Below are 22,383 nucleotides of genomic sequence, written 5' to 3'. Positions count from 1 at the left end.
CTCCACTTCCATCCCCATCTCTACCTTCATTTCCATCACTATCCCCATCCCCATATCTATTTCCATCCACATCCCCATCCCCATCCACATCCCTACCCCATCCCTATCCCTGTCCCTCTCTCTCCATCTATATCCCCATCCTCATCTCCACTTCCATCCCCATCTCTACCCTCATTTCCATCACTATCCCCATCCCCATATCTATTTCCATCCACAGCCCTACCCCTACCCCTACCCCTACCCTTATCCCTATCCCCATCCCCACTCCTGTTCCTGTCCCTATCCCTGTCTGCCTCCCCATCCCCATCCCCATCTTCATACCCATTACCGCCTCCATTGCCACCCCGATCCGTGCCCCTCTGTACCATCTGGTCAAGGTTGTGGAGGTGCCGAGGTTCCCTGGCGGGCCGGGGCAGGGAGCTGCCTGTGGGGGGCGGCTCCAGCTCCTGGCGCATCTCCTCCTCGATCTCCTCCTCCATCTGCACAAGGGTTGGGGCACGCATGCCGAAGCGGGCAGCGCGGCGAGCCAGCTCCAGCAGGCACAGCACAAAGTTCTTCTCGTTCTTCCTCAGTACCAGGTCCTCTGTCTCGAACATCAGAACATCTGGGGCAGGACAGGGCTGGGCTGAGCCAGGGCAGGCAGGGTAAGGGGAGGCAAAACCCGCCCAAAGGGGTGTTACTCCCTGGAGCCATCCTCTGGGAATGTGGTTAGGTCCAGCATGAGCTGGGATCGCTTAACAGAGGAAAGAGGGAAGGCCTCTTGGACATCTACAGGCAAAGGCACCAACCACAGCTGTCTGACAGCATCCCAAAGACGCAACCCTGCTGGCTGATGTGCTGAGGATGTGCTACTCCCTGCCCATGGCCTTCCCAGACACCCACTGGTGGTGGGCACAGGGTGACAGACTCTGCTTGGAGCCAGGACCACTCCTGATGTCCTGTCAGCTGAGATTATGCCATGCAGGGTCAGCCTGCAGCAAGCCCCCTGTCCACATCCATCCCCCAGCCCCTATTGCACCCAGGCTGTGGGCATGCCCACCACATGCCCACACCCTGTGGAGCTGCTGTAGAGCCTGAAGGAGCTTGTGCAAGAAATCCCATCTCGAGGAACTCTTGTGTGCATGGAGCTGCCCAGTGCTGGGGTGGCACAAGCTTCAGGGGATGCTCCCAAGCTGATGCCAGGAGCAGCTGGGGAGGGGAACTGCCCACAGGGTCACAGGGTGGCTGGCACTCAGCATCCTACCTTGAATGTCCATCTCCTTCCTGCACCACTGGATGAAGTTGGAGATGTTGTCCCTGGCCTGGAAGGTGCCTGGCTGTGCCGTGAGGTTGCAGGTGACGCCGGCGGTGGGCAGGGGGAGGTGGCAAGCCACATCTGGGCAGGCACGGGCAAACTCCCCGGCCACGTGGGTGACGTTGTTGGCGTGGGAGCAGAGCACGGCCCCTGTCTCCAGCACCTCCATGAAGGTGCCCACCTCGATGTCCAGGTCGTACATCTCCTTCAGCCACTCAGCCAAGTCCTCCTTCATGGCGTAGAGGTACTGCTGGCTAGACCGGTAGGGACGGATGCTGCGCGCCGCCGTGCCCGGCGTGCCCCACATGTTGACTGGGAGGTGATGGGGACACAGATGAGATGGGACACGGGGAGCTGCTGTCCCCAGCCCACCTCCCCAGCAGCCACACTCACCCGGAGCCACTCGCTCGCTGCCACCCGGGACGGGGACAGGGTCGCGATGCAGAGAGCCCCTCTGGGATCCAGGGGCTGCAACTCAGGCGCGGGAAGGAGGTCGCCCTCCTGGGCGCTTGGTGTTTTGTTTCCTTCCCGGCACTGTTCCCTTCTCCTTGGTGACAAGGGACGGGCTGCCAGCACTGCCCATTAACCCTTCAGCACCTGCAACCCTGCTCCTTCCTCCTCAGCTCTGGGGGAGTCCCCGTGAGCCCCCAGCTCTGGGGCAAGAGAGGGGTTCTAGAGCAGCTCATCAGTATCCTAAATTGCTCAGAGCCCCAAGAGAGGGGGGACTTGTCCCCTCCTCACTGCCCCTACACCTACCTCCTCCACAGGCAGGGTGGTGCCTGGTGACCTGGGAGGGCCCTACAAGATGCACCTCCAGGGCTCCGGAGCCCTGAGTGGCAGCCCTGAGGCAGCCTTTCCACACCTGTTTTACACTGAGATGCCCTCGCAGGCTCTGCAAGCCCAAACAGGACACAAGGAGAAGTCCGTCGTCCCCCCCCCCCCCCCCCCCCCCCCCCCCCCCCCCCCCCCCCCCCACCGAGCACCAGCACAGCCTCCTCCTCCCTGGCTGGGGTGTCCAGAGAGATGGTGAGAGGAAGGGGATGATGAAGAAGTTCTTCACAGAGAGAGTGATTTCCCATTGGAATGGGCTGCCCAGGGAGGTGGTGGAGGCACCGTCCCTGGGGGTCTTCAAGCAAAGCCTGGATGAGGCACTTAGTGCCATGGTCTGGTTGATTGGATAGGGCTGGGTGCTAGGTTGGACTGGATGAGCTTGGAGGTCTCTTCCAACCTGGCTGATTCTATGATTCTATGATTCTATGATGCTCAGAGCAGTTATTCAACACCCCTCCTGCCCTCCCCCTGAGCACAGCAGCACAAGGGGCTAAAAAGTCTCATATCAAGGTGAGGGTTTCCAGGGGGGTCTGGGCAGATACCTCCAAGAGAGCTGCTCCTGCTGGTGGTGAAACTGTCAAAGTCCACAGCTCAGCTGTCCTTGAGGGTTTCTGTGCAGCCAAAAAATGTCCCAGCAAACAGGAGGAGGAGGAGGAGGAGGAGGAGGAGGAGGAGGAGGAGGAGGAGGAGGAGGAGGAGGAGGAGGAGGAGGAGGAGGAGGAGGAGGAGGAGGAGGAGGAGGAAGGAAACAGAGCAGGCTTCACCTCAGCATGAGGAGAAACTTCTTTAGAGTGAGGGTGACAGAGCCCTGGAGCAGGCTGCCCAGAGAGGTTGTGGAGTCTCCTTCTCTGGAGCCTTTCAAACCCTCCTGGATGCAGCCCTGGGTGAGCTACCCTGGGTGATGCTGCTCTGCCAGAGGGGTTGGACTGGATGATCTTTGGAGGTCCCTTCCAACCTCTAAGGTTCTGTGATTCCGTGGAGAGGCTGAAGGGCTTCAAGACATAGAAGGTAGCAACAGACACAGCATTGCTGTCACTTGCTCTGCAATTCACACCCAGACACGGCTCCAGGAGGCGGTCTGCGAGCTGAGCAGCTCCGGCCCCTCATGCTTTGCCCACCAACTCCTCCTCCACCAGCTCCTCCCACCCACAACCCGCGGAGCAGCACTCCCAAGGGAACAATCTTGTGCTGCTCACCAGCATCTTCACTCAGCGCCGTCATTTTGTCTCACCTCCTGGTGCAAACGTCCCCTAGAACTGTGGAATCTCAGATTGGGTTGGGTTGGAGGAAACTTTTAAAGCTCATCCAATCTACAACCCCCCCCCTCCCCTCCCAAACCCTCCCCTCACCCCACCCCCCGAAGTCAGCAGGGACAGCTGCAACTAGAGCAGGTCGCTCAGAGTCCCAAACAGCCTGACCTGGGATGCTTGGTGTAAAGCCTCACCTTTGGGTGTAAATCCCTACACCTAAAGGCAGGCTCATCCCTTGGTCCCTCTCTGGGGAACAAATGGGTCTTGTCACCTCCAAAGCCTGGGAGCCAGAGCATCTTCCCACAAGGAGCCTGCTCCCTGGGAGCTACCATTGCTCAAAGGCTTGAACCACCCATCCCTGAGCTTCTGAAGTGTCCTCCAGCCAAGCTCTGAGGACAGGCAGCAGCTCCACCTGCACATCCACCAGCCCTGCCCCAGACTCTCCCGAGGAACAAGGAAAGTGGAAATGGAGGAGGCTTTTGCACCCCCACCTTTGGGGTTGGTCTTCCTAGGACTCCCTTGCAAACTTCTCCTCGAATTGCTCATGGCAATGAAGCCTTCAGCAAAAGCCAAAGGTCCTCCAGGGGTGGTGTGACTCCAGAAACTGGGCTCCAGGCAGCTGTGACTCTGGGAGCTGGGCTCCAGGCATGGTGTGACTCTGGGAGCTGGGCTCCAGGCATGGTGTGACTCTGGAGAGCTGATCCCTAGGCATGGTGTGACTCTGGGAGCTGAATCCCAGGCATGGTGTGACTTTGTCCTCTCCATGCAGCCCCTGTCCTCTCCATGCAGCCCCTGTCCTCTCCATGCAGCCCCTGTCCTCTCCATGGAGGCCCTGCCCTCTCCCTGGAGCCATTGTCCTCTCCCTGGAGCCATTGTCCTCTCCCTGGAGCCCCTGTCCTCTCCCTGGAGCCCCTGTCCTCTCCCTGGAGCCATTGTCCTCTCCATGGAGCCCCTGTCCTCTCCCTGGAGCCCCTGTCCTCTCCCTGGAGCCCCTGTCCTCACTCTGAAGCCTCTGTCCTCTTCATGGAGCCCCTGCCCTCTCCCTGGAGCCTCTGCCTTCTCCCTGGAGCCTCTGCCCTCTCCATGGAGCCTCTGCCCTCTCCATGGAGCCCCTGTCCTCTCCCTGGAGCCCCTGTCCTCTCCCTGGAGCCCTTATCCTCTCCCTGGAGCCCTTATCCTCTCCCTGGAGCCCCTGCCCTCTCCCTGGAGCCAGCTGCTGATGCTCGTGGCTGATTGTGGCCCAGATGAGTCACTCTGGGGGAGGCAGTGCAAGAGCCGCAGCAGCTCCCTGGGGCTGGGGAGTGCCTGGCAGGCTGGCCAGAGGCGTCTGCCCCCGGCAGGAGAAAAGGACTCTTGTGAAGCAGGATCTCTAGTCAGAGCATCCATGCAGGGCTGACTGCGTGGCTCAGGCTATGAGTCCACCTCCCCCGGCCGTGCCCATCTCTGCCCACCATGCCGTGCTCAGCCCCAGCCCTGGCACCCTCACGCAGGATGCCAAGGCATCCCACAGCACACAGCCCCAGAAAACAGGGTGGCAAGCAAGGGGGTGAAAGGACAACCCCAAAACGGGAGATGCTTCAGAGCTGTGCCATCCCCAGCAACCAGTCCCACAGCAGAAGGGGTGCCTGGGTCTCTCCTAAGGGAACATGAATGGGGACAACAAGCTGCTGCTTCTCTGCAGGCCATAAACCCTCCTGGCTCCAAAGAGCAGTACATGGAGAATCCCTGCTGCTCTTCCAAGCCTGCTCAAACCCCAGGGCAGAAAGGCCTTGCCCAGTGCCAGCCTTCTCCATCAATCTCCCCCCACCCAGCCCCATCCATCCCTGCAGCACGCTGCAGGTCCCACAGCCAGCAGCAGCCTGGGGGGCTGGAGAGATGCAGCCCTGGGCAGGGACCTGAGCATGCACAGAGCCAGGACCAATCTCCACCAGCACTGGGACCGTTTGCAGGCAGCATGGGCAGGATGTCCCAGCCTGTTGGGACATGAAGTAAAGCAAACAGGAGCAGCAGGGAAGGCTTTGGCTGCTCCCTGTCCCACAGGAGGCAAGGACTCATCTCCACACACATCATGATGGGCTGGGATAGAAAGTGGATGCCTGGAGGACTCCATCAGCATAGATCCACCCTGGAGTTGAAAAAGGTCTTGATGTATCCCAAGGTGTGGGGGAATCCTCAGTAATTTGGGATGCAGCAGGGAAGAGACTTCCCATAGTTTCATCCCTGTCAGTGAGCTTTCAGTGGGATCCATTCCCACACAGGGACCATGGCCTGGAACCAGAGCAGGGGAGACTGAGACTGAGACATTAGAAAGAAGTCCTCCTCACTACAGGGGTGATGAGACACTGGCACAGGTTGCCCAGAGAGGCTGTGGATGTCTTATCCCTGGAGGTATTCAAGTGCAGGTTGGATGAGGCTTTGAGCATCTTGATCTAGTGGGAGGTGCCCATAGTAGAGAGTTGGAACTGGATGATCTTTGGGGTGGCCTCCAACTTAATCCACTCTGAGATTCTATGATTTGATCCTGGCCAAGTTCAGCAACATCCCCTCCAGCCCCAAATAACCCTCTCCCACCTTACATCCTTAGAGTCAGAGAATCATAGAATCAAGCAGGCTGGAAGAGAGCTCCAAGCTCATCCAGCCCAACCTAGCACCCAGCCCTGCCCAACCAACCAGACCATGGCACTAAGTGCCCCCAGCCAACCCTCTCAGGACACAGGAGATGGACTTGAAAATAAAACCAAGGAAAGAAAACCCTCATCACACCTTCTCCAGAGGCTCCTTTTATTTGCCCTCGGGTATCCAAGCCCTCAGGACTTGTCACCATCTTGCCCCTCACTTCCAAGCACAGAGGGGGTGGCCTGGTCTCTTTGGTAACAGTGCAAGTCCCCTGAGATTCCGAGCCGTGAGCAGCAGGAGTCCCCAAGCCTGAGCTGCTGCAGCAAGGGCTGACTCCCAGACCTCGTGGCCAACGCACACAGCTGCTCCTGGTGGCTCCTGGCACAGCCCTCCAGCGTGGCAGGAACCAGCCACAGCCCAGTGCCAAAGCTGCCAGTGCCCGCTGCGGGGTTCCGGGTGCTGAGGGAGCCAGCAGCAAAGCAGTAGCCCCCCCAGCTCCCCCCTTACAGCTCTCCAGTGGAGGCGTTTTGAGAAGGCTGAGCCCTGTCCTGGGCAGCAGCAACCTCAGGGAGCTGCCGCTGCTGGCAGAGCCTGGTGGGGGCTGGGTGCAGAGCAGGCAGCAGCGTTTCCAGGTAGGGAGCCTGCCCGGGGGAATGGAATGAGGAGCATGCAGCAGAGCTGTCCTGGGGAGCCTGCATGCATGGACACGTCTGCCTCTCCTGTCACCCTCTCCTCTTCCCCACCTCCCCCACTGCTCTGTCAAACCTGTTCATCCGACTCCAAAATGTGGCACAGGACACCAAAATGTGGCACAGGACACCAAAATGGGGCACAGGACTCCAAAAATGTGGCACAGGACTCCAAAATGTGGCACAGGACTCCAAAATGTGACACGGGACACCAAAATGTGGCACAGGACACCAAAATGTGTTGATCTCTTCTCTTGCAGAGCCAGAGCAGAGGACAGACACTTGCTCTGCACCCAGGAAAGGTGGGCAGGTGAGCAGGACCCTTATGAGCCCCCGAAGCAGCCCTCCCCAGCCTTCCCAAAGCCAGCAGCAAGCCAAGCTGCAGTGCTCCTGCTGCCCTCCAGCTGCCCAGCGTAACCCCACAGCTCTGCCTGCCCAAGCCCTTCACCCCAAAAGGGCTCCAGCACCAAACCCTTCTGCTTCCCCCCCTAGATCCCATGGGGTTGGTGTCTCCAGCTGGGGCCTCACCAGAGAGCTGGGATGAGAATGAAGCCCAACAAAGCACCTGCAGGGGACGGAGTCCCCCCTGTGTCAACCACCTCTGCATGGGACAGGGGAGGAGGCAGGAGCAGGAGCTCTGTACACACAGTGGGGGCAAAGCTCAGCAGGGACCTGTGGTTTTGTCCAAATGTCTCTTATCTTTTTGTTTTAACCAGGAAACATTCTCAGTCCTGTGCCCAGGTGGCCAAGAAGGCCATCAGAAGCCTGGTCTGGATCAGCAGGAGTAGGGAAGTGATTGTCCTCCTGAACTCAGCACTGGTGAGGCCACATCTCAAATCCTGGGTTCAGCTTTGCACTTCTCACTCCAAGGAGGACATCGAGGGGCTGAAGTGTATCCAGAGAGAGGCAAAGAAGGTGCTGGGTGATGAAAGGTCTGCAGAACAGGGCTAGGGAGGAGAACCTGAGGGACCTGGGGTTGTTCAGCCTGAAGAAAAGAAGGCTGAGGGCAGACCTCATTGCTCTCTACAGCTCCCTGAGAGGAGGCTGGAGCCAAGCAGGGGTTGGGCTCTGCTCCCAAGGAACAAGTGACAGGACAGGAGGAAATAGCTTCAGGTTGCCCCAGGGGAGATTTAGCTTGGCCACGAGGAACTATTTCTTCCTCTTGAGGGCTGTCACAGCCCGGCTCAGGCTGCCCAGGGCAGTGGTGGGGTCCCCATCCCTGGAGGGGGTTTCAAAGCCGTGCAGATGTGGTGCTGAGGGCCATGGTTGAGTGGTGCCCTGGCAGTGCTGGCTTCAATGACCTTGAAAGTCTCTTCCAGCCACAACAATTGCATGATTCTCTTCCATGATTCAAAACCACCCAAGGCACAAACCAAGGCACTTCTCTGCCTGGTGGCAGGAGCTCAGCAGCTGAAGCCCTCACAAAGCTCAGTCCCAGGCTGGAAGAAGCTGTGTGGCCATCTCCTGAGGTTAAAGAGCAGGGAGGGGAGCGTGTCCTCCTCATGGCTTACAGCAGCCTTTGTGCTCTTTGCCTGCCCGAGCAGGAGGCAGCTGGGCCGGCAGCTGCCGTGTCCCACCGCACCCCTGCTGTACCAGGGCATTGCTCCACCAACCACAGCTCCAACATTCAGGTCCCTGCTGACCACCACCCAGGCAGGATCCAGAGCCTGTGCAGGAGTCTGGGCGGCGAGGTGGGGTTCAGCCCCCGCCCTCCCAGCACGCTCCGTTCAGAAGAGGACCTGCCCAGCGTTGGCATCCTGGCAGCCCATCCAGGGCAGCTGGGCAGCCCATTTGCCAGCGGCCAGCACCCGCAGCTTTGCCTGGTCAAACTGCCAGTACTGCTCGTCCCGGAAGAAGTAGACGAAGCCGTCGCGGTGGGTGAGGGCGCCCACGGTGCCAGGGGGCACGCCCCGCCAGTCCCGCAGGCTGCGGGGGTAGTAGGGCTCCAGGCTGAGGGTCTCCTCGCTCGCCACGAAGTACTTGGAGCCCTTGAAGAGGACCAAGCGGCGCAGGTGGTGGAAGTGGAGGGCGGTGTCGGGGTGCCGCGGGAGCCCGCGGGCGCTGCACTGCCGCGGGAAGCCTGCCTGCAGCGCGGAGCCTCGGTAGCACCAGCAGCGGCCACCTGCGGGGCGCGGGGCACAGGGCTTGCTCAGCGTCCTGCCAGGGCCCGCTCCAGGACCGGCTCCAGAAGACATGGGAGCAGTCAGCCATGGAGCCAACCCTGCGGCTGGGGCACAATCCCTGCCCTGCTCCTGCTGGCCATGGCACTGCTGACCCAGGCCGGGCTGCTGGTGCCCTTCTTGGCCACCTGGGCACAGCCTGGCTCCTCTTCAGCTGCTGTCAACCAGCACCTCCCCCCACCCCCAGGTCCTTTTCCACCTTGGTGTCATCTGCAAACTTACTGAGGGTGCCTCAATCTCCCCACCCAGATCATTGATAAAGACATTGGACCCAGCACTAAGCCCTGGGGAACACCACTGGTGACAGCTGCCAGCTGGAGCGAACTCCACTCCCCATCACTCTTCAGGCTCCACCACCAACTAGTTTTGTACCCAGCACAGTGTGTGCCTGTCCTTCAGACCTCCCTCCTGCTGCTGCAGGGTGAGTGGGGGCAGATAGACCCAGACTTCCTGGGCTGGGACAAGCAGCAGCAGCACCACCACAGCAGGAGGAGCTGTACCACAGCAGTAGAAGCAGCATCACAGCAGCAGCAGCAGGGGCAGTACCAAAGTAGCAGCAGGGGCAGCTGTACTGCAGCAGCAGCACCACACCAGCAGCAGCAGCAGCAGCACCACACCACCAGCAGCAGCAGCACCACACCACCAGCAGCAGCAGCACCACACCACCAGCAGCAGCAGCACCACACCACCAGCAGCAGCAGCACCACACCACCAGCAGCAGCAGCAGCAGCACCACCATACCAGCAGCAGCAGCAGCACCACACCACCACCAGCAGCAGCAGCAGCACCACCACACCAGCAGCAGCAGCAGCACCACCACACCAGCAGCAGCAGCAGCACCACACCATTAGAAGCAGCAGCAGCAGCACCACCACACCAGCAGCAGCAGCAGCACCACACCAGCAGCAGCAGCAGCAGCACCACACCATTAGAAGCAGCAGCAGCACCACACCACCAGAAGCAGCAGCAGCACCACACCAGCAGCAGCAGCAGCAGCACCACACCACCAGAAGCAGCAGCAGCACCACACCAGCAGCAGCAGCAGCAGCAGCAGCAGCAGCAGCAGCAGCAGCAGCAGCAGCAGCAGCAGCAGCAGCAGCAGCACCACACCAGCAGCAGCACCACACCAGCAGGGGCAGTACCACAGCAGCAGGACCTGCCATCAGGGTGGGCAGAGCCCTTTCCCCACGAAGCAGGCAGACAAAAGCTCCTTTCTACTCACAAGCCACGGCCAAACCCAGCCCCTGGGAGCAAGGGAGCAGCCGAGGGCTGGGGAGGGAGAGGGGCTGTTGGCTCCTGCCCAGGCATGGGAACAAAGCCCCTTTCTGAGGAGCCACCAACTGCTTTCCATTAAGTTGGGGCTGACCCTGCCAGCTGGGCAGCCTGGTTTGACCTCCCTGTCCCCATCTGGCCATGACATTTCAGCTCCCTGAGGAGTTCAGCCACAGCACAAGGAACCATGAGGGAGCCATGTGAGCCATGAAAGCATGACCTCAGCTCAGCTCCCTTCTGGCCACAGGTCAGCAGGGAATGTGTCCTCCCAGAGCCCAAGGGGCTTGATACCTCTGGGTCTGTTCTCAAACACAGGTGAGCTCTGCTGGGGAAACAGGCACCAGGGTGGGATGCAGGTGCTAGGGTGATAAGCCCAAGGTCATACAGAACCCCAGCATGGTGGGGTTGGAAGGGACCTCTGGAGATCATCCAGGCCAAGTCCCCTGCTTGGGGGCACCCACAGCAGCTTGCCCAGCAGCACAGTGCCAGGGGGGTTGGAAGCTCTCCACACAAGGACACTCCACAGCCTCTCTGGGCAGCCTGCTCCAGGCCTCCAGCACCCTCACAACAAACAACTTGCTCCTCCTCTGCACAGCCAACCTCCTGCCTGACACTTTGTGCCCCTTGCTGCCCCTTGGCCTGTCCCTGGGCACCACTGAGCAGAGTCTGGCCCCAGCCTCTTGCCCCCCACTGCTCCTTCAGCTCTTGCTGAGCATTGCTGCTCCAGCATCTTCAGAGTCCCAAACTGGGGAACCCAGAACTGGATCCAGCACTCCAGATGTGGTCTCACACAGGCAGAATAGAAGGAGAGGAGAACTTCCCTTGCCCTGCTGCCCACCCTCTTCTCTCCTCCATGCCCCCCAGGACACCATTTGCCTCCCTGCCCCCCAGGGCACATTGCTGCCCCATGGGCACTTGCTGTCCCCCAGCACTCCCAGCTCCTTCTCCTTGCAGCTGCTTCCCAGCAGGTCCCCCCTCAGCTGTCCTGCTGCAGGAGGTTGTTCCTGCCCAGGGCCAGGACCCTGCACTTGCCCACACAGTTCCCCCCCCAACTCTCCAGCCCACCCAGGCCAGGAGTCCTACAGGCAACAAGCCCAGCAGAGCTCAGCTGCCCAAGCCTCACCTACCTTTGAAGAAGTAGAACTTGCCACTGAGCTGGGAGCAGGCAGTGGCATCGATGCTGGAGGGGAGGCCAGGCCAGCGGCTCGCCAGGGGCTGCGGCTCGCTGGCATTGCCGCTCGCTGGCACCACCCAGAAGTGGCTGCCCTTGAAGATGTAGAGAGTGTGATCTGCATCTGCAGGGCAGAGGCAGGGTTGAGGAAGTCTCACTACCCAGGCAGTGCTCCCTGGCTTCCCTCTCCTCCCATCACAGCTCCACAGGGCTTCAGGGGTGCTCGGATTTTGGAGGATCCCTTCTGCTCTGCAGCCAGCTCAGCTTTCAGAATCCACAGAACCATAGAAGGGGCTGGCTGGAAGGGACCTTCCCAGCCCATCCACTGCAACCCCTGCAGCCAGCAGGCACAGCCCCAGCCAGAGCAGGCTGCTCACAGCCACAGCCAACCTGTCCTGCACTGCTGCCAGCCATGGGGCAGCTCCCACCTCTTTGGGCAGCCTGGGCCAGGCTCTGCCCACCCTCAGGGGCAAACATTTCTCCCTTCTCTCCACTCTCAATCTCCCTCTTTCAGTCCAAACCATCCCCCCCTTGGCCTGGCACAACAGGCCCTGAGAAGAAGTCTGTCCCCAGCTTTCTGATCTCCCCTTTTAGCACTGAAAGGTCACCAGAAGGTCTCTGTGGAGTCTTCTCTTCTCCAGGCTGAACAACCCCACTCATTGTCTCCACTCCTGCCTGGAGAGGACAAAAGCTGACCACAGCTCCTGCTCAAGGCCTGACTCCCATGGTTGAGCTCCTGCAGCAAACAAGCCTTGCCACAGGCCAAGTTTTAGGCTGCTTTCCTCTCTCACAAGTCTTTGCTGCATCCTCAAGCTGCTCCACTCTGCAGCAGCAGCAGCAATGTGGTGGTGATGCCATCAGCCCCAGAAGCACTGCGGCTGTGGACCAGCCAGACCCACCCTTGCCATGCCTGGAGCTTGCCAGCAGAGGGTGAGAGGCATGGGGGCATGATTTGAGAGAGGGCTGCACTCAGCAGCACCCAGCAGCACCCACCAGCAGTTATGGCATCAAAGAAGGAGTGGCAGTAATAGGCACTGAGGCTCCTCTGCTGCTGGTCCATGCTGTAAGGATCTGAGCTCCAGTCCTGGAAGTGAGTGAAGACCTTTCCTGGGAGCTGGATGGCTGAGCCCTTGGAGGGCTTCCCTGGCATGGAGCAAGGATTGGTAAGTCATGGAGACAAGGAAACAGCTTTCCCAAGAGCTAAGTGTGAGCACAGGGCTGAGGAGCACCCCCAGACCTCTACTCCTTGTCCCAACATCTGGTTCCTGTCCCCCCTCTATGTGGTGGTGACAAAGCCCCCTTGGTACCACCAAAAAGCAAACAAACAAGCAGTCAGTCCAAATCTTCCCTGCCCTGGGGGACACCTCACATGCTCTACCACATCATCTTGCCCACCCACAAAGAGATGGAGCCCATGCCCACCACATCCCTTGCACACAGTCCCCTCCCCCTGCAGAAAGCTGCTCCCACCCCTGCTCCTCACCCTGCATCCCAGGGACCAGCCCTGGAGGAAGCCAGGGATGCTCAGAGGCTCACCATACAAGTTCTGGACGGCCAAGATGTCATCCCAGCTGAGCACGAAATCCTTGCCCAGCTTCTTGTAGTAGGGGGACATGAGGGCACGCTTGGCAGGGGAGTGCTGGAGCCCCAGGGTGTGCCCCACCTCGTGTGCCACCACCACGAAGAGGTTGCGTCCTTTGCCGCTGCGCAGCGACCAGCGCTCGGCGCTGTCGAAGTGAGCTTCCCCCCGCCGCGGGAAGAAGGCGTGAGCCAGGGCACCTCCTGGGGACACAAGAGCCATCAGGGACTGGGGGTGGGGAGGACAGCAGCTGGAGAGAGGCCAGCGGAGAGACACGAAGGTGAGGGAGGGACCTGAGCGTCTGCCCTGTGAGAGAGGCTGAGAGCTCTGGGGCTGATCGGTCTGGAGAGAATCACTGAGGATCAGGCAGGGCTGGAAGGGAGCACAAGGAGCAGGCAGTGCCAACCCCCCTGCCATGCCCAGGGACACCCTACCCTAGAGCAGGCTGCACACAGCCTCAGCCAGCCTGGCCTCAAACACCTCCAGCCATGGGGCCTCAACCACCTCCCTGGGCAACCCAGTCCAGCCTCTCACCACTCTCCTGCTCAACAACTTTCTCCTCACCTCCAGCCTGAGAAGAAGGCTGAGAGGAGATCTGATCCATGTCTATAGATACCTGAGGGGTGGGGGTCAAGTGGAAGGGGCCAAGCTCTTTTGGGTGGTGCACAGCAATAAGCCAAGGAACAATGGATGCAAACTGGAACAGAGAAGGTTTCAGCTCAACACGAGGAGAAACTTCTTTAGAGTGAGGGTGCCAGAGCCCTGGAGCAGGCTGCCCAGAGAGGTTGTGGAGTCTCCTTCTCTGGAGACTTTCCAAACCCTCTTTGATGCATTCCTGTGTGGACTACCCTGGGTGATCCTGCTAGGCAAGGAGGTTGGACTGGATGAGCTCTGGAGGTCCTTTCCAGCCTCTAAGGGTCTGTGATCCTGTGACCTCAGCTGCAAGCTGAAGGGTGAGACAGCAGCTCTGGTTTGCTTTAATATGCAACCATTGTAAGTCTTTAAGGGCAGCAAGGCTGGGGAGGGGCCTGGAGTACAGCCCTACAAGGAGTGGCTGAGGGAGATGAAATTGTTTGGCCTGGGGAAGAGGAGGCTCAGGGCAGAGCTCATTGCTGCCTGCAGGGAGGCTGTAGCCAGGTGGGGTTGGGCTCTGCTGCCAGGCAAGCAGCAACAGAAGAAGTGGACACAGCCTGGAGCTGTGCCAGGGCAGGTCTAGGCTGGATGTTAGGAGGAAGTTGTTGGCAGAGAGAGTGATTGGCATTGGAATGGGCTGCCCAGGGAGGTGGTGGAGTTGCCATCCCTGAAGGTGTTTAAAAAGAGACTGGATGTGGCACATAGTGCCGTGGTTTACTTGGTTAGGTGGTGTTAGGTAATAGGTTGGACTTGATGATCATAGAATCATAGAATCCAGCAGGTTGGAAGAGAGCTCCAAGCTCAGCCAGCCCATCCTAGCACCCAGCCCTGTCCAATCACCAGACCATGGCACTAAGTGCCTCATCCAGGCTTGATCTTGGAGGTCTTTTCCATCCTGACTGATTCTTTGATTCTGTGGTTCCTCGGGAAGCCTCCTGAGAAAGAGCAGCAGCTTCCCATGGCTGTGTCCCACAGCAGGTGCAACCCAAACCAGTTCTGCCTTCTCCTGAGCATGGTGGGAGCTCAGGAGCTGCTCTGTGGTTTAGGCATTTCATTTCTTACAGGGCTCAGCCCAGGGACTGAAGCCACTGCACTGACTTCTGATGGGCCAGGGGTCGAGAAAGAAAATCCAGGCATGTCTGGTAGTGACCAAGCAGAAAGGCTGAGCTGGGAGGAATGAGCTCAGGTTCAGGGGATGCTGTCAGGGTGGGGAGGGCTCCTTGAAGGTCATCAGCATGAGCCTGTATGGAGAATCACAGCTGCCTCACTGGGAGACCTCAGAGTTGGGAAAGAGGAGCCCAAATCAGAAACTGGGCTACAGAGTCACAGATTCCAATGGGGTGGAAGGGACCTTCAAAGGTCATCTCATCCAAGCCCCCCTGCAGTGAGCAGGGACACCTCTAACTAGACCAGGCTGCCCAGGGCCACATCAAGTCCTGGCTTCAGTGGGGCCTCAGCCCTGGGCAGCCTGTGCCAGTGTCTCCCCACCCTCACTCTAAAGAATTGCCTCCTCATCTCCACTCTCCCTCTCTCCTCTCCCAGCTCAAAGCCATTGCCCCTCACCCTGTCACACCAAGCCCTTGCCAAAAGCCCCTCTCCAGACTTCCAGTACCCTCACTTTGGGTACTGCAAGGCTGCTCTGTGGCCTCCCCAGAGCCTTCCCCAGCCTGAACAGCCCCAACTCTCTCCTCCTCTCCCCAGGGGGGATGTCCCCCATCCCTCTGATCGTTTCCGTGGCCTCCTCTGGACCCGCTCCAGCAGCTCCACATTAAAGGGACTCGTGGGGCAGAGCCTCCCTCTCCCCCCAGCCCCGGGGGGGAAGAGCCCAGGTTGCAGAAGAGAAGCTTACGAGGGGGAAGCGACCAGCACCTGGTCCATCGAAGGCGTTGCCGAGGCCGTCGTTGTGGTCGCCGTGGAAGAAGGTGAGGCGGATGTCGGCGGGGCCGTCCCACACCTCCCAGAAGAGCAGTGCCGAGACGTTGCTCCAGAGCTGGAAGGCAGCGCGGACGGCCAGGCGCACCCCGTGCGGCGGCAGGTACGGCGGCCAGTTCACCACGCGGTAGCTCAGCTGCCGCTTGTGCCACCGCCCGCCTGCGCCCAGAGCCGCGCAGCGTCAGCGCCCCCGCCGCAGGGCAGCGCCGACGTGCGGGGCGGCGGCGCAGGGGCGGCTGTGCAGGGGTAACCCTCCTGGGGCGGGGGGCAGTGGTCTTGAACCTGAGCCTAGGTGGTTTTGAGACCTCTCCCCCGGGGGTGGGTCTGAACGCTCCCGGGTGATTGTGGTTTAGCTCACTCCCCCTTCCTGTCTAAGGAGCCAGAAAAGCAGGGGCACTTCCTGCTCTTGCTCTCTGCTACCATCACCAGTCCTGTTTCCTGCTGCTTATTGTTTCACCACATGCCCATCATCACCACGAGGCCATCATCACCATGAGGCCATCATCACCACGCAGCCATCATCCCCACGAGGCCATCACCACTACATGCCCATGATCACCACGTGCCCATCATCACCATAAGACCATCATCACTACATGCCCATCATCACCAAGTGCCCACCATCACCACATGCCCACCATCACCACGTGCCCATCATCACCAAGTGCCCATCATCACCACGTGCCCATCATCACCAAGTGCCCATCATCACCACGAGGCCATAACCACTACATGCCCATCATCACCACATGCCCATCACCACCACATGCCCATCATCACCACGTGCCCATCATCACCACATGCCCATCATCACCACATGCCCATCACCACCACATGCTGTCATGGAGAGTAGCAAAAAGCTTCTCTAGGCTTTTGCTATATTGTGTAATTTCTAGTGCCTCACATTCAAGCCAGAAGCATCGAAAAACCAAAACAATCTTTCAGTCCCATGGGAAGATTTCTCCCCAGGGTAAGTGAAAAGGTAAACACCGGCCATGTTTTTCTTTCCACTTGACCTCGCTTTTCAGACAACAGGATATTGTTTTGGTTAAGTAGGAACGACTATCTCAAGTTTGCCCAGCACCTGCAGGTGGGCTGGCCTGAGGAGTGGTCTTTACTTTGTTTAGGTAATGTTATCCAATTATATAGATTGCTTACTGTCTTTTACCAATATATGTGAACAACGTAAAAATGGTCCGAGTTGTGGGATAGTCCTGTCTTGGAACATTATAAAAATGGTGGACAGGCCAGGATCGGGGCTCGCGCGCTCTCTCGCCCTCTTGCTCTCTTGCTCTTGCCCTGGTCTGCGTCTTGCACTTCTGGGTTTATCCAGCCTTTCTGGTTTTTTCCCTGGACTTAACAACAACAAACTGCTCACCGATCTAGTCTCGCCTCGGGTGGACCCCGAGTCGCGGAGACTACATTCTGCATGCCTGGACCCTCATCGGGAGAATGAGAGACTCCTTACCAAGCTATAGACTGTGAGTAGCTGACTGACGAACTATTAACTCAAACCAGAGACTCAAGGAACTCTCTTTAAACATCATAGACTCTATAATTTGCCATTTTCGGAAATGTTACTTTGATCTCAATCGAAAAGGATTCACAGTGGTGGTGTAGTTTCGGGAAGAGGGAATCCGCATTCTTTGCAATAAATCACTGATAAAATAGTCAACGCCTCGCGTATTTTCCCCATAACTCTGCCGCGAAACTGCGTTCCACGACAGATTTTGGTGTCAGAAGTGGGATTGAGAAACTGAAGTAACAGCCGAGGTTAAAAAATGGCTCAGTTTGGAAGGAGTTCTCCTGATGTAAGAGATGCCAGATCGCCAGATATCACAGACACTCTGTATGCTAGGCTTGCATCGGCGTTTGAATCAGCTAATTTTAAAAAAGCTCTGACGGCAAGGGAGGATGAATCGATAGAGCAGATAAATATTAGGTCAGCTAATGTAATCGCGTCTCTCTACGAAGCTTTTGGAGATACCGAGGGAGTTGACAAAGAAAGTTTTTTTGATCTGGGAGTTGGCGTGTTCAGATCACAAGTTGATATAGAGTCTTGCAGGCGTGTTGCAGAGGCCTGGAGGCTGGAGGCAGAGGCGCATAAACGTGAGATAGAGACGTGCAAACGTGAGGCAGAGATGTATAAACAGGAGGTCAGAAAGCTGAGTGATGAGAATGCCCGGAGAGAATTGCGTTTAGAGCAAGCGCGTCAAGAAAACAAGTCGTTGCAGAGTGAGAGAGATGCTCTGTTAAAAGACGTTGTCAGGCGGAACTTAAGTATGGAGGAAAAGTTAGACAAGTTACTAAGCCGAAAGTCACAGTCCGGGAGCTCTTCCCGAACGCAATCAGCCGTTAGTTCCCGTGCGGACACACCGCAGCCGCGATCGCATGTCGGGTCTCGGACAGAAACTCCGCAGCCCTCGACCCATCGTAGAGAGTCAACTGGTCACCTAGGCTTGCCAACTACTTTTACTCCAATATGTCCTGAGAAGTCACAGCAGCCTGTGGTTCGCCGGAAAGAGCCGGTAACTACCCCCTCTCAAACCCAAGGGTTGCAACCCTTGCACTCTCCGCCTAGAGTCTCTCGCGTCAGTACACCTTTACGCGAGCCCGATTTCTTTAAATTATGTCCGGTGAAGCACCATCCTCAGCCAGTGAATCCCCAACCAGTGGCAGAGCCATCCCTGTTGCCGCTAAAGCCGTGCGGCTCGACACCGCGTCCACCGTTTAACTCACCAATGCCGGTCCAGCCGGACGCCGCTTTGCCTCAGCCGCAGCCAGTTCAAGTCCCGGTGATTCCGCCGGCGAAGCCTCTGACGCTTCTGCCGATGCCGCTAACGCCCCAGCCGCTAGCAGCACCATTATTAACAGTAGCGGAGCCGATAGCCCAGACACAACCTATTTTGCCGCCGAACGCCATGTTATCTCCACAGCCGACAGCGGTAGAACCGAATGCGGTCCCGCAGCAGCTGACTCAGGTCCTAGTGACTCAGCCGATGCCGTTAACGCCTTCACAGCCGACTCTGCTTCAGCAGCCGATTTTGCAGACAACCCCGTTTCCGACGGTGCAGCAGCCAGCACAGGAGCTTCAGACGATCCCGCAGGTCTCGGCGCTTCAGCCGCCGCCACCAGCAGTAACGCAGCCGATAATCCAGCTGCAATCGTCTGCAGTCCCGCAGGCAGCAGCTACGGTGCCGTTTGTCCCGGCTCTACCGTCTTCTCAATCTCAGCCCGTTCCAGCGTTCCAGCAGGTCCCGATTCCGTCTCAGATTCAACCATCGGCAGCGCCGCCGCAGCCGCCATCTTCTCAGCCATCTTTCCAGCCGCCGCGCCCCGAGCAGCCAGCGCGGAGCAGCACGCCTGCGCAGCGCCACGCCGCGTCGCGGGCTGCAGCCACGCCGATCGGCAGCGACACGGAAGTGGAAGAGGTGCACGGCGAAACAGCGACCACGAAAACCAAATCGTACACAGAAACGCAGATAGATGGTCTTAGGGAAACTTATTCCCGCATGCCTAATGAATCCATAATAGATTATGTGTATCGAGTGGTGCAAAGGGGGGCGGAAAGGATTGTCTTATCTCGTGAAGAGGTGGGGAGAACTTACTGGGGACCCGAGGTATTCCTTGGGGATGGTCCTGAGGGAGACCTTGCATTGAGTGCTAGGATCTTTCACTGGGCTGGTGATTATGAGCCTTTAGACAGGGGTGACCCTACAGAGTTTTGGATCAGATCCCCTGATGAGTTAAATGAAGCATTTACTGTGGTTGCCTGTATCCAAGCTGTGAATCATAAGGGGTCATATGCACATGCAATGGATGCCCCAGTAGAGCCACCGAGGCTTAGACCCCTGATAAGGGGTATGCCTGGCTTCATAAAGGCTGAAGGCATTAGGATAAGGAGACAAATTGAGAATGCAATACAACAGAATGAAGGGCAAAGTTCACAAAGTGTAGTACATCATCCTACGTGGAGGGAAGTGCTTACAGAACTAGCCACTCTAGGAAGAGAAATGGGTTATCATGATCCTTTATCTGTGCCAGAATCTGTCTTTCAGAAGGAAAAGCAGTCTGGAGGCAGGAACAGCTCTGCATCACGACGAAAACACCAAACGGTGCGGCATGCCTGGACATCTGGTGACCCCAATGAGAGTCCAAGATCGAGCCCACGATCAAGTCCCAGGGGGAGCCCTGAGCTTAATCGTCGCTCTGGATCTGGAATAATGTGGGTACCGAGTTCTACAGGTAGGGGTGTAATCCCACTGCAGGAGCAGAAATATGCAGTGAAACCTCGTGATGTGTTTCAGAAGAAACAGGCAGAGCGTGATCCTGTGAAGAGTGAGCTCAGTACTATGAGTAAGTCCATGTCTGACATGAGTAAGTCCATGTCTGACATGAAAGGACTGCTAGAACAAGTACTGAAAGGCAATGGTAACGAAAAGGTGAAGCAGAACCGTAAGAGAGGCTCTGCAAACACGTCTCCTACCAAGTCAGGTTCTCCTGATCGGGGAGGAGATAAGAGCAGATCAAAAAACTAGGTGTGGCGGTGAATGATTCAGGCCACACTCATCGCTCTGTTTCTGAATGTCAATGGTCTGACAAACCTGAACCCTATATCATGATTCCTACTGGACCAACTAGAACTGCTGTCAAATACCTAATAGATACAGGTGCACAAATTACAGTGCTAAATGCACAACTAGCAAAGCATCTGAAAATCTTGCCATCCCGGAGAAAGGTAAACATAACAGGTGTTACAGGGCAACCTGAAACATGCTATTTAGCCAAAGCACAGCTATGGCTACCTGGGGAGAAAAGAAGTACCCTGGTAGAGTTAGCATTGGGCTCGTGTAAACATAATATCCTTGGATTTGATGTTCTAGCAGGTAGAAGATGGCATCTTCCTGACGGAACATTGTGGAGCTTTGGTGCTTATGGGGTGAGGAATAAGAGGCAAAGGTCAGTCCGTGCTTGTGTTCGCTTATTGCAAACAGCTCCTCCATTGCCAAAGTCACACATTACTTGTGTTGCACAGTATCCATTGCCAGCTGCAGCTAAGCAAGGTATCACTGAAGTGATAGCTGATCTTGAAAAGAGACAGATTATCACTAGAACTCATTCTCCTTACAATTCACCTGTTTGGCCAGTCCGAAAACAGAATGGCCGATGGAGATTGACGGTAGATTTCCGGAAGCTAAATAGTAACACTCCTCCTCTTACTGCAGCAGTTCCTAGTCTTTCATCCACAGTGACAGCAATCCAAGCGGCTTCTCACACCTGGATGGCGACTCTAGACGTGAAGGACATGTTCTTCATGGTGCCGTTGAGAGAAGAGGACAAACCGCAGTTTGCTTTTACCTGGCAAGGTATTCAGTACACATTCAACCGTCTTCCACAAGGGTACAAACACAGCGCAACCATTGCACACAATGCACTTGCAGCTTTGGTTGACACTGTTCAGCTTCCTAAGGATGTTAAGATGTACCATTACATTGATGATATCTTGGTGGGAGGGAATGACAGGGAGCAAGTTGGTGCAGTAGCTGAGAATATCCGAGAGCTGTTGACTAGCCAGGGTTTGACCATTCCAAAGGAAAAGTGTCAAGGTCCAAGTCAAGAGGTAAAATTCCTGGGATCATGGTGGATAGCAGGTGCAGTGTCTGTGCCAGACGACACTCTTCAGAGCATTGAAAAGGGCCAAATACCTCAAAATAGAAAAGAGTTACAACAGTTGTTGGGTACTCTGGGTTACTGGAGGAAACACATTCCAGGTTTCTCAGTAATTGCCCGTCCTCTGTATGATTTGCTTAAGAAGAACAAGCATTGGGATTGGACTCCAGAACATTCTGATAGCCTGAGGTTTCTCAAGGATGAACTAAAGGCATATCAGAAGTTGGGGCCCTTGCACCCAAAGGATGCCCTGAGGGCTGAATGGGGTTTCTCCGCAAATGCCTCATACTGTGGAATTTTCCAGAGAGGACCCAATGGTCCTAGTAGAGCTCTCATGTTTTCATCAACAGCATTTAAAGAGACCGAAATTCGGTACTCGGATTGGGAAAAGGGACTTCTTTCCCTAACTCGAGCTGTTAAGGAAGCAGAAAAGCTTCGTACTACACAAGATATTGTAGTGCAAGGTCCATTTCCTTTGCTAAAAGCGATCCTTAAAGGAACTCCTCCACCAGAAGGAATTGCCCAAAAGGCTACTGTTAGAAAGTGGTATGCCTATTTAGAGGGAATTTCACAGCTGATACCGCTGAAAGAGGGACCTACAAAGGTATCCAAACTTCAGCAACCCATAAATCCTGATAAAGCTCTGCTTGGTCAGCCATATAAGCCTTCTCCTATTCAGGTAGCCCCTGAGATGACCGCAGACTCCGACAAATCGGGAGTGTGGTTCACAGATGCATCCTCTCGGAGGGTAGGGGCGAAGTGGCACTACAAAGCCGCTGCCTTGGAGATTGCTACAGGCCAGACAATCACTGAAGAAGGTGATGGCAGTGCACAGGTAGGGGAGTTGCGTGCTCTCATGCTAGCAGCTGAGCATGGAGCAACAACTATTTACACTGATTCTTATTCCACGTTCAAAGGCGCCACTGAGTGGATTTGCCAGTGGGAAGCGAATCAGTGGAAGGTGTCAGGTGTGGAAGTCTGGAGAGTCGAAGACTGGAAAAGGCTATTAGAGATTGGCCGATCCAGACCCCTCAAGGTTGGTTGGGTAGAAGGGCATTCCAAAAAACAAACACCAGCTGCCGCCTGGAATAATCAAGCTGATTTCCTGGCAAAGATCAACATAGTGGATGAGGACAAAGGAGAATGGTGGAGATTAGCTGAGTGGCTCCATATTAAAAGAGGTCATTCAGGAAAAGCAGACCTTTACTTCGAGTGTAGGTCTAGAGGGTGGCCAGTTTCTATGAGTACCTGTAAGGAACTCATTTC

The 22,383-nt window shown here is 56.9% G+C and overlaps 2 protein-coding genes across 2 annotated transcripts in view; both read right to left on the bottom strand.

Annotated features, from left to right (window-relative positions):
* The window catches only part of LOC135187748 (GAS2-like protein 2A), a 4,905-nt gene extending 3,116 nt beyond the window's left edge, over nt 1–1,789 (bottom strand). The window contains exons 1-3 of the mRNA XM_064166757.1: nt 1,688–1,789; nt 1,244–1,606; nt 322–604 (exon numbers count right to left, since the gene is read on the bottom strand). Of these exons, the coding sequence (XP_064022827.1) occupies nt 322–604; nt 1,244–1,601 (641 nt within the window). The 5' untranslated portion in view covers nt 1,602–1,606; nt 1,688–1,789. The remainder of the gene's footprint in view (nt 1–321; nt 605–1,243; nt 1,607–1,687) is intronic.
* Nucleotides 1,790–6,139: 4,350 nt separating this feature from the next.
* The window catches only part of MMP28 (matrix metallopeptidase 28), a 38,621-nt gene continuing 22,377 nt past the window's right edge, over nt 6,140–22,383 (bottom strand). The window contains exons 4-8 of the mRNA XM_064166756.1: nt 15,385–15,606; nt 12,840–13,085; nt 12,297–12,446; nt 11,260–11,427; nt 6,140–8,802 (exon numbers count right to left, since the gene is read on the bottom strand). Of these exons, the coding sequence (XP_064022826.1) occupies nt 8,408–8,802; nt 11,260–11,427; nt 12,297–12,446; nt 12,840–13,085; nt 15,385–15,606 (1,181 nt within the window). The 3' untranslated portion in view covers nt 6,140–8,407. The remainder of the gene's footprint in view (nt 8,803–11,259; nt 11,428–12,296; nt 12,447–12,839; nt 13,086–15,384; nt 15,607–22,383) is intronic.

This window comes from Pogoniulus pusillus, chromosome 27 (assembly GCF_015220805.1).
Source record: "Pogoniulus pusillus isolate bPogPus1 chromosome 27, bPogPus1.pri, whole genome shotgun sequence".
Lineage (NCBI taxonomy): Eukaryota > Metazoa > Chordata > Aves > Piciformes > Lybiidae > Pogoniulus > Pogoniulus pusillus.
Note: the sequence above shows the minus strand (reverse complement) of the source record. Positions and strands in the feature narration are given on the sequence as shown.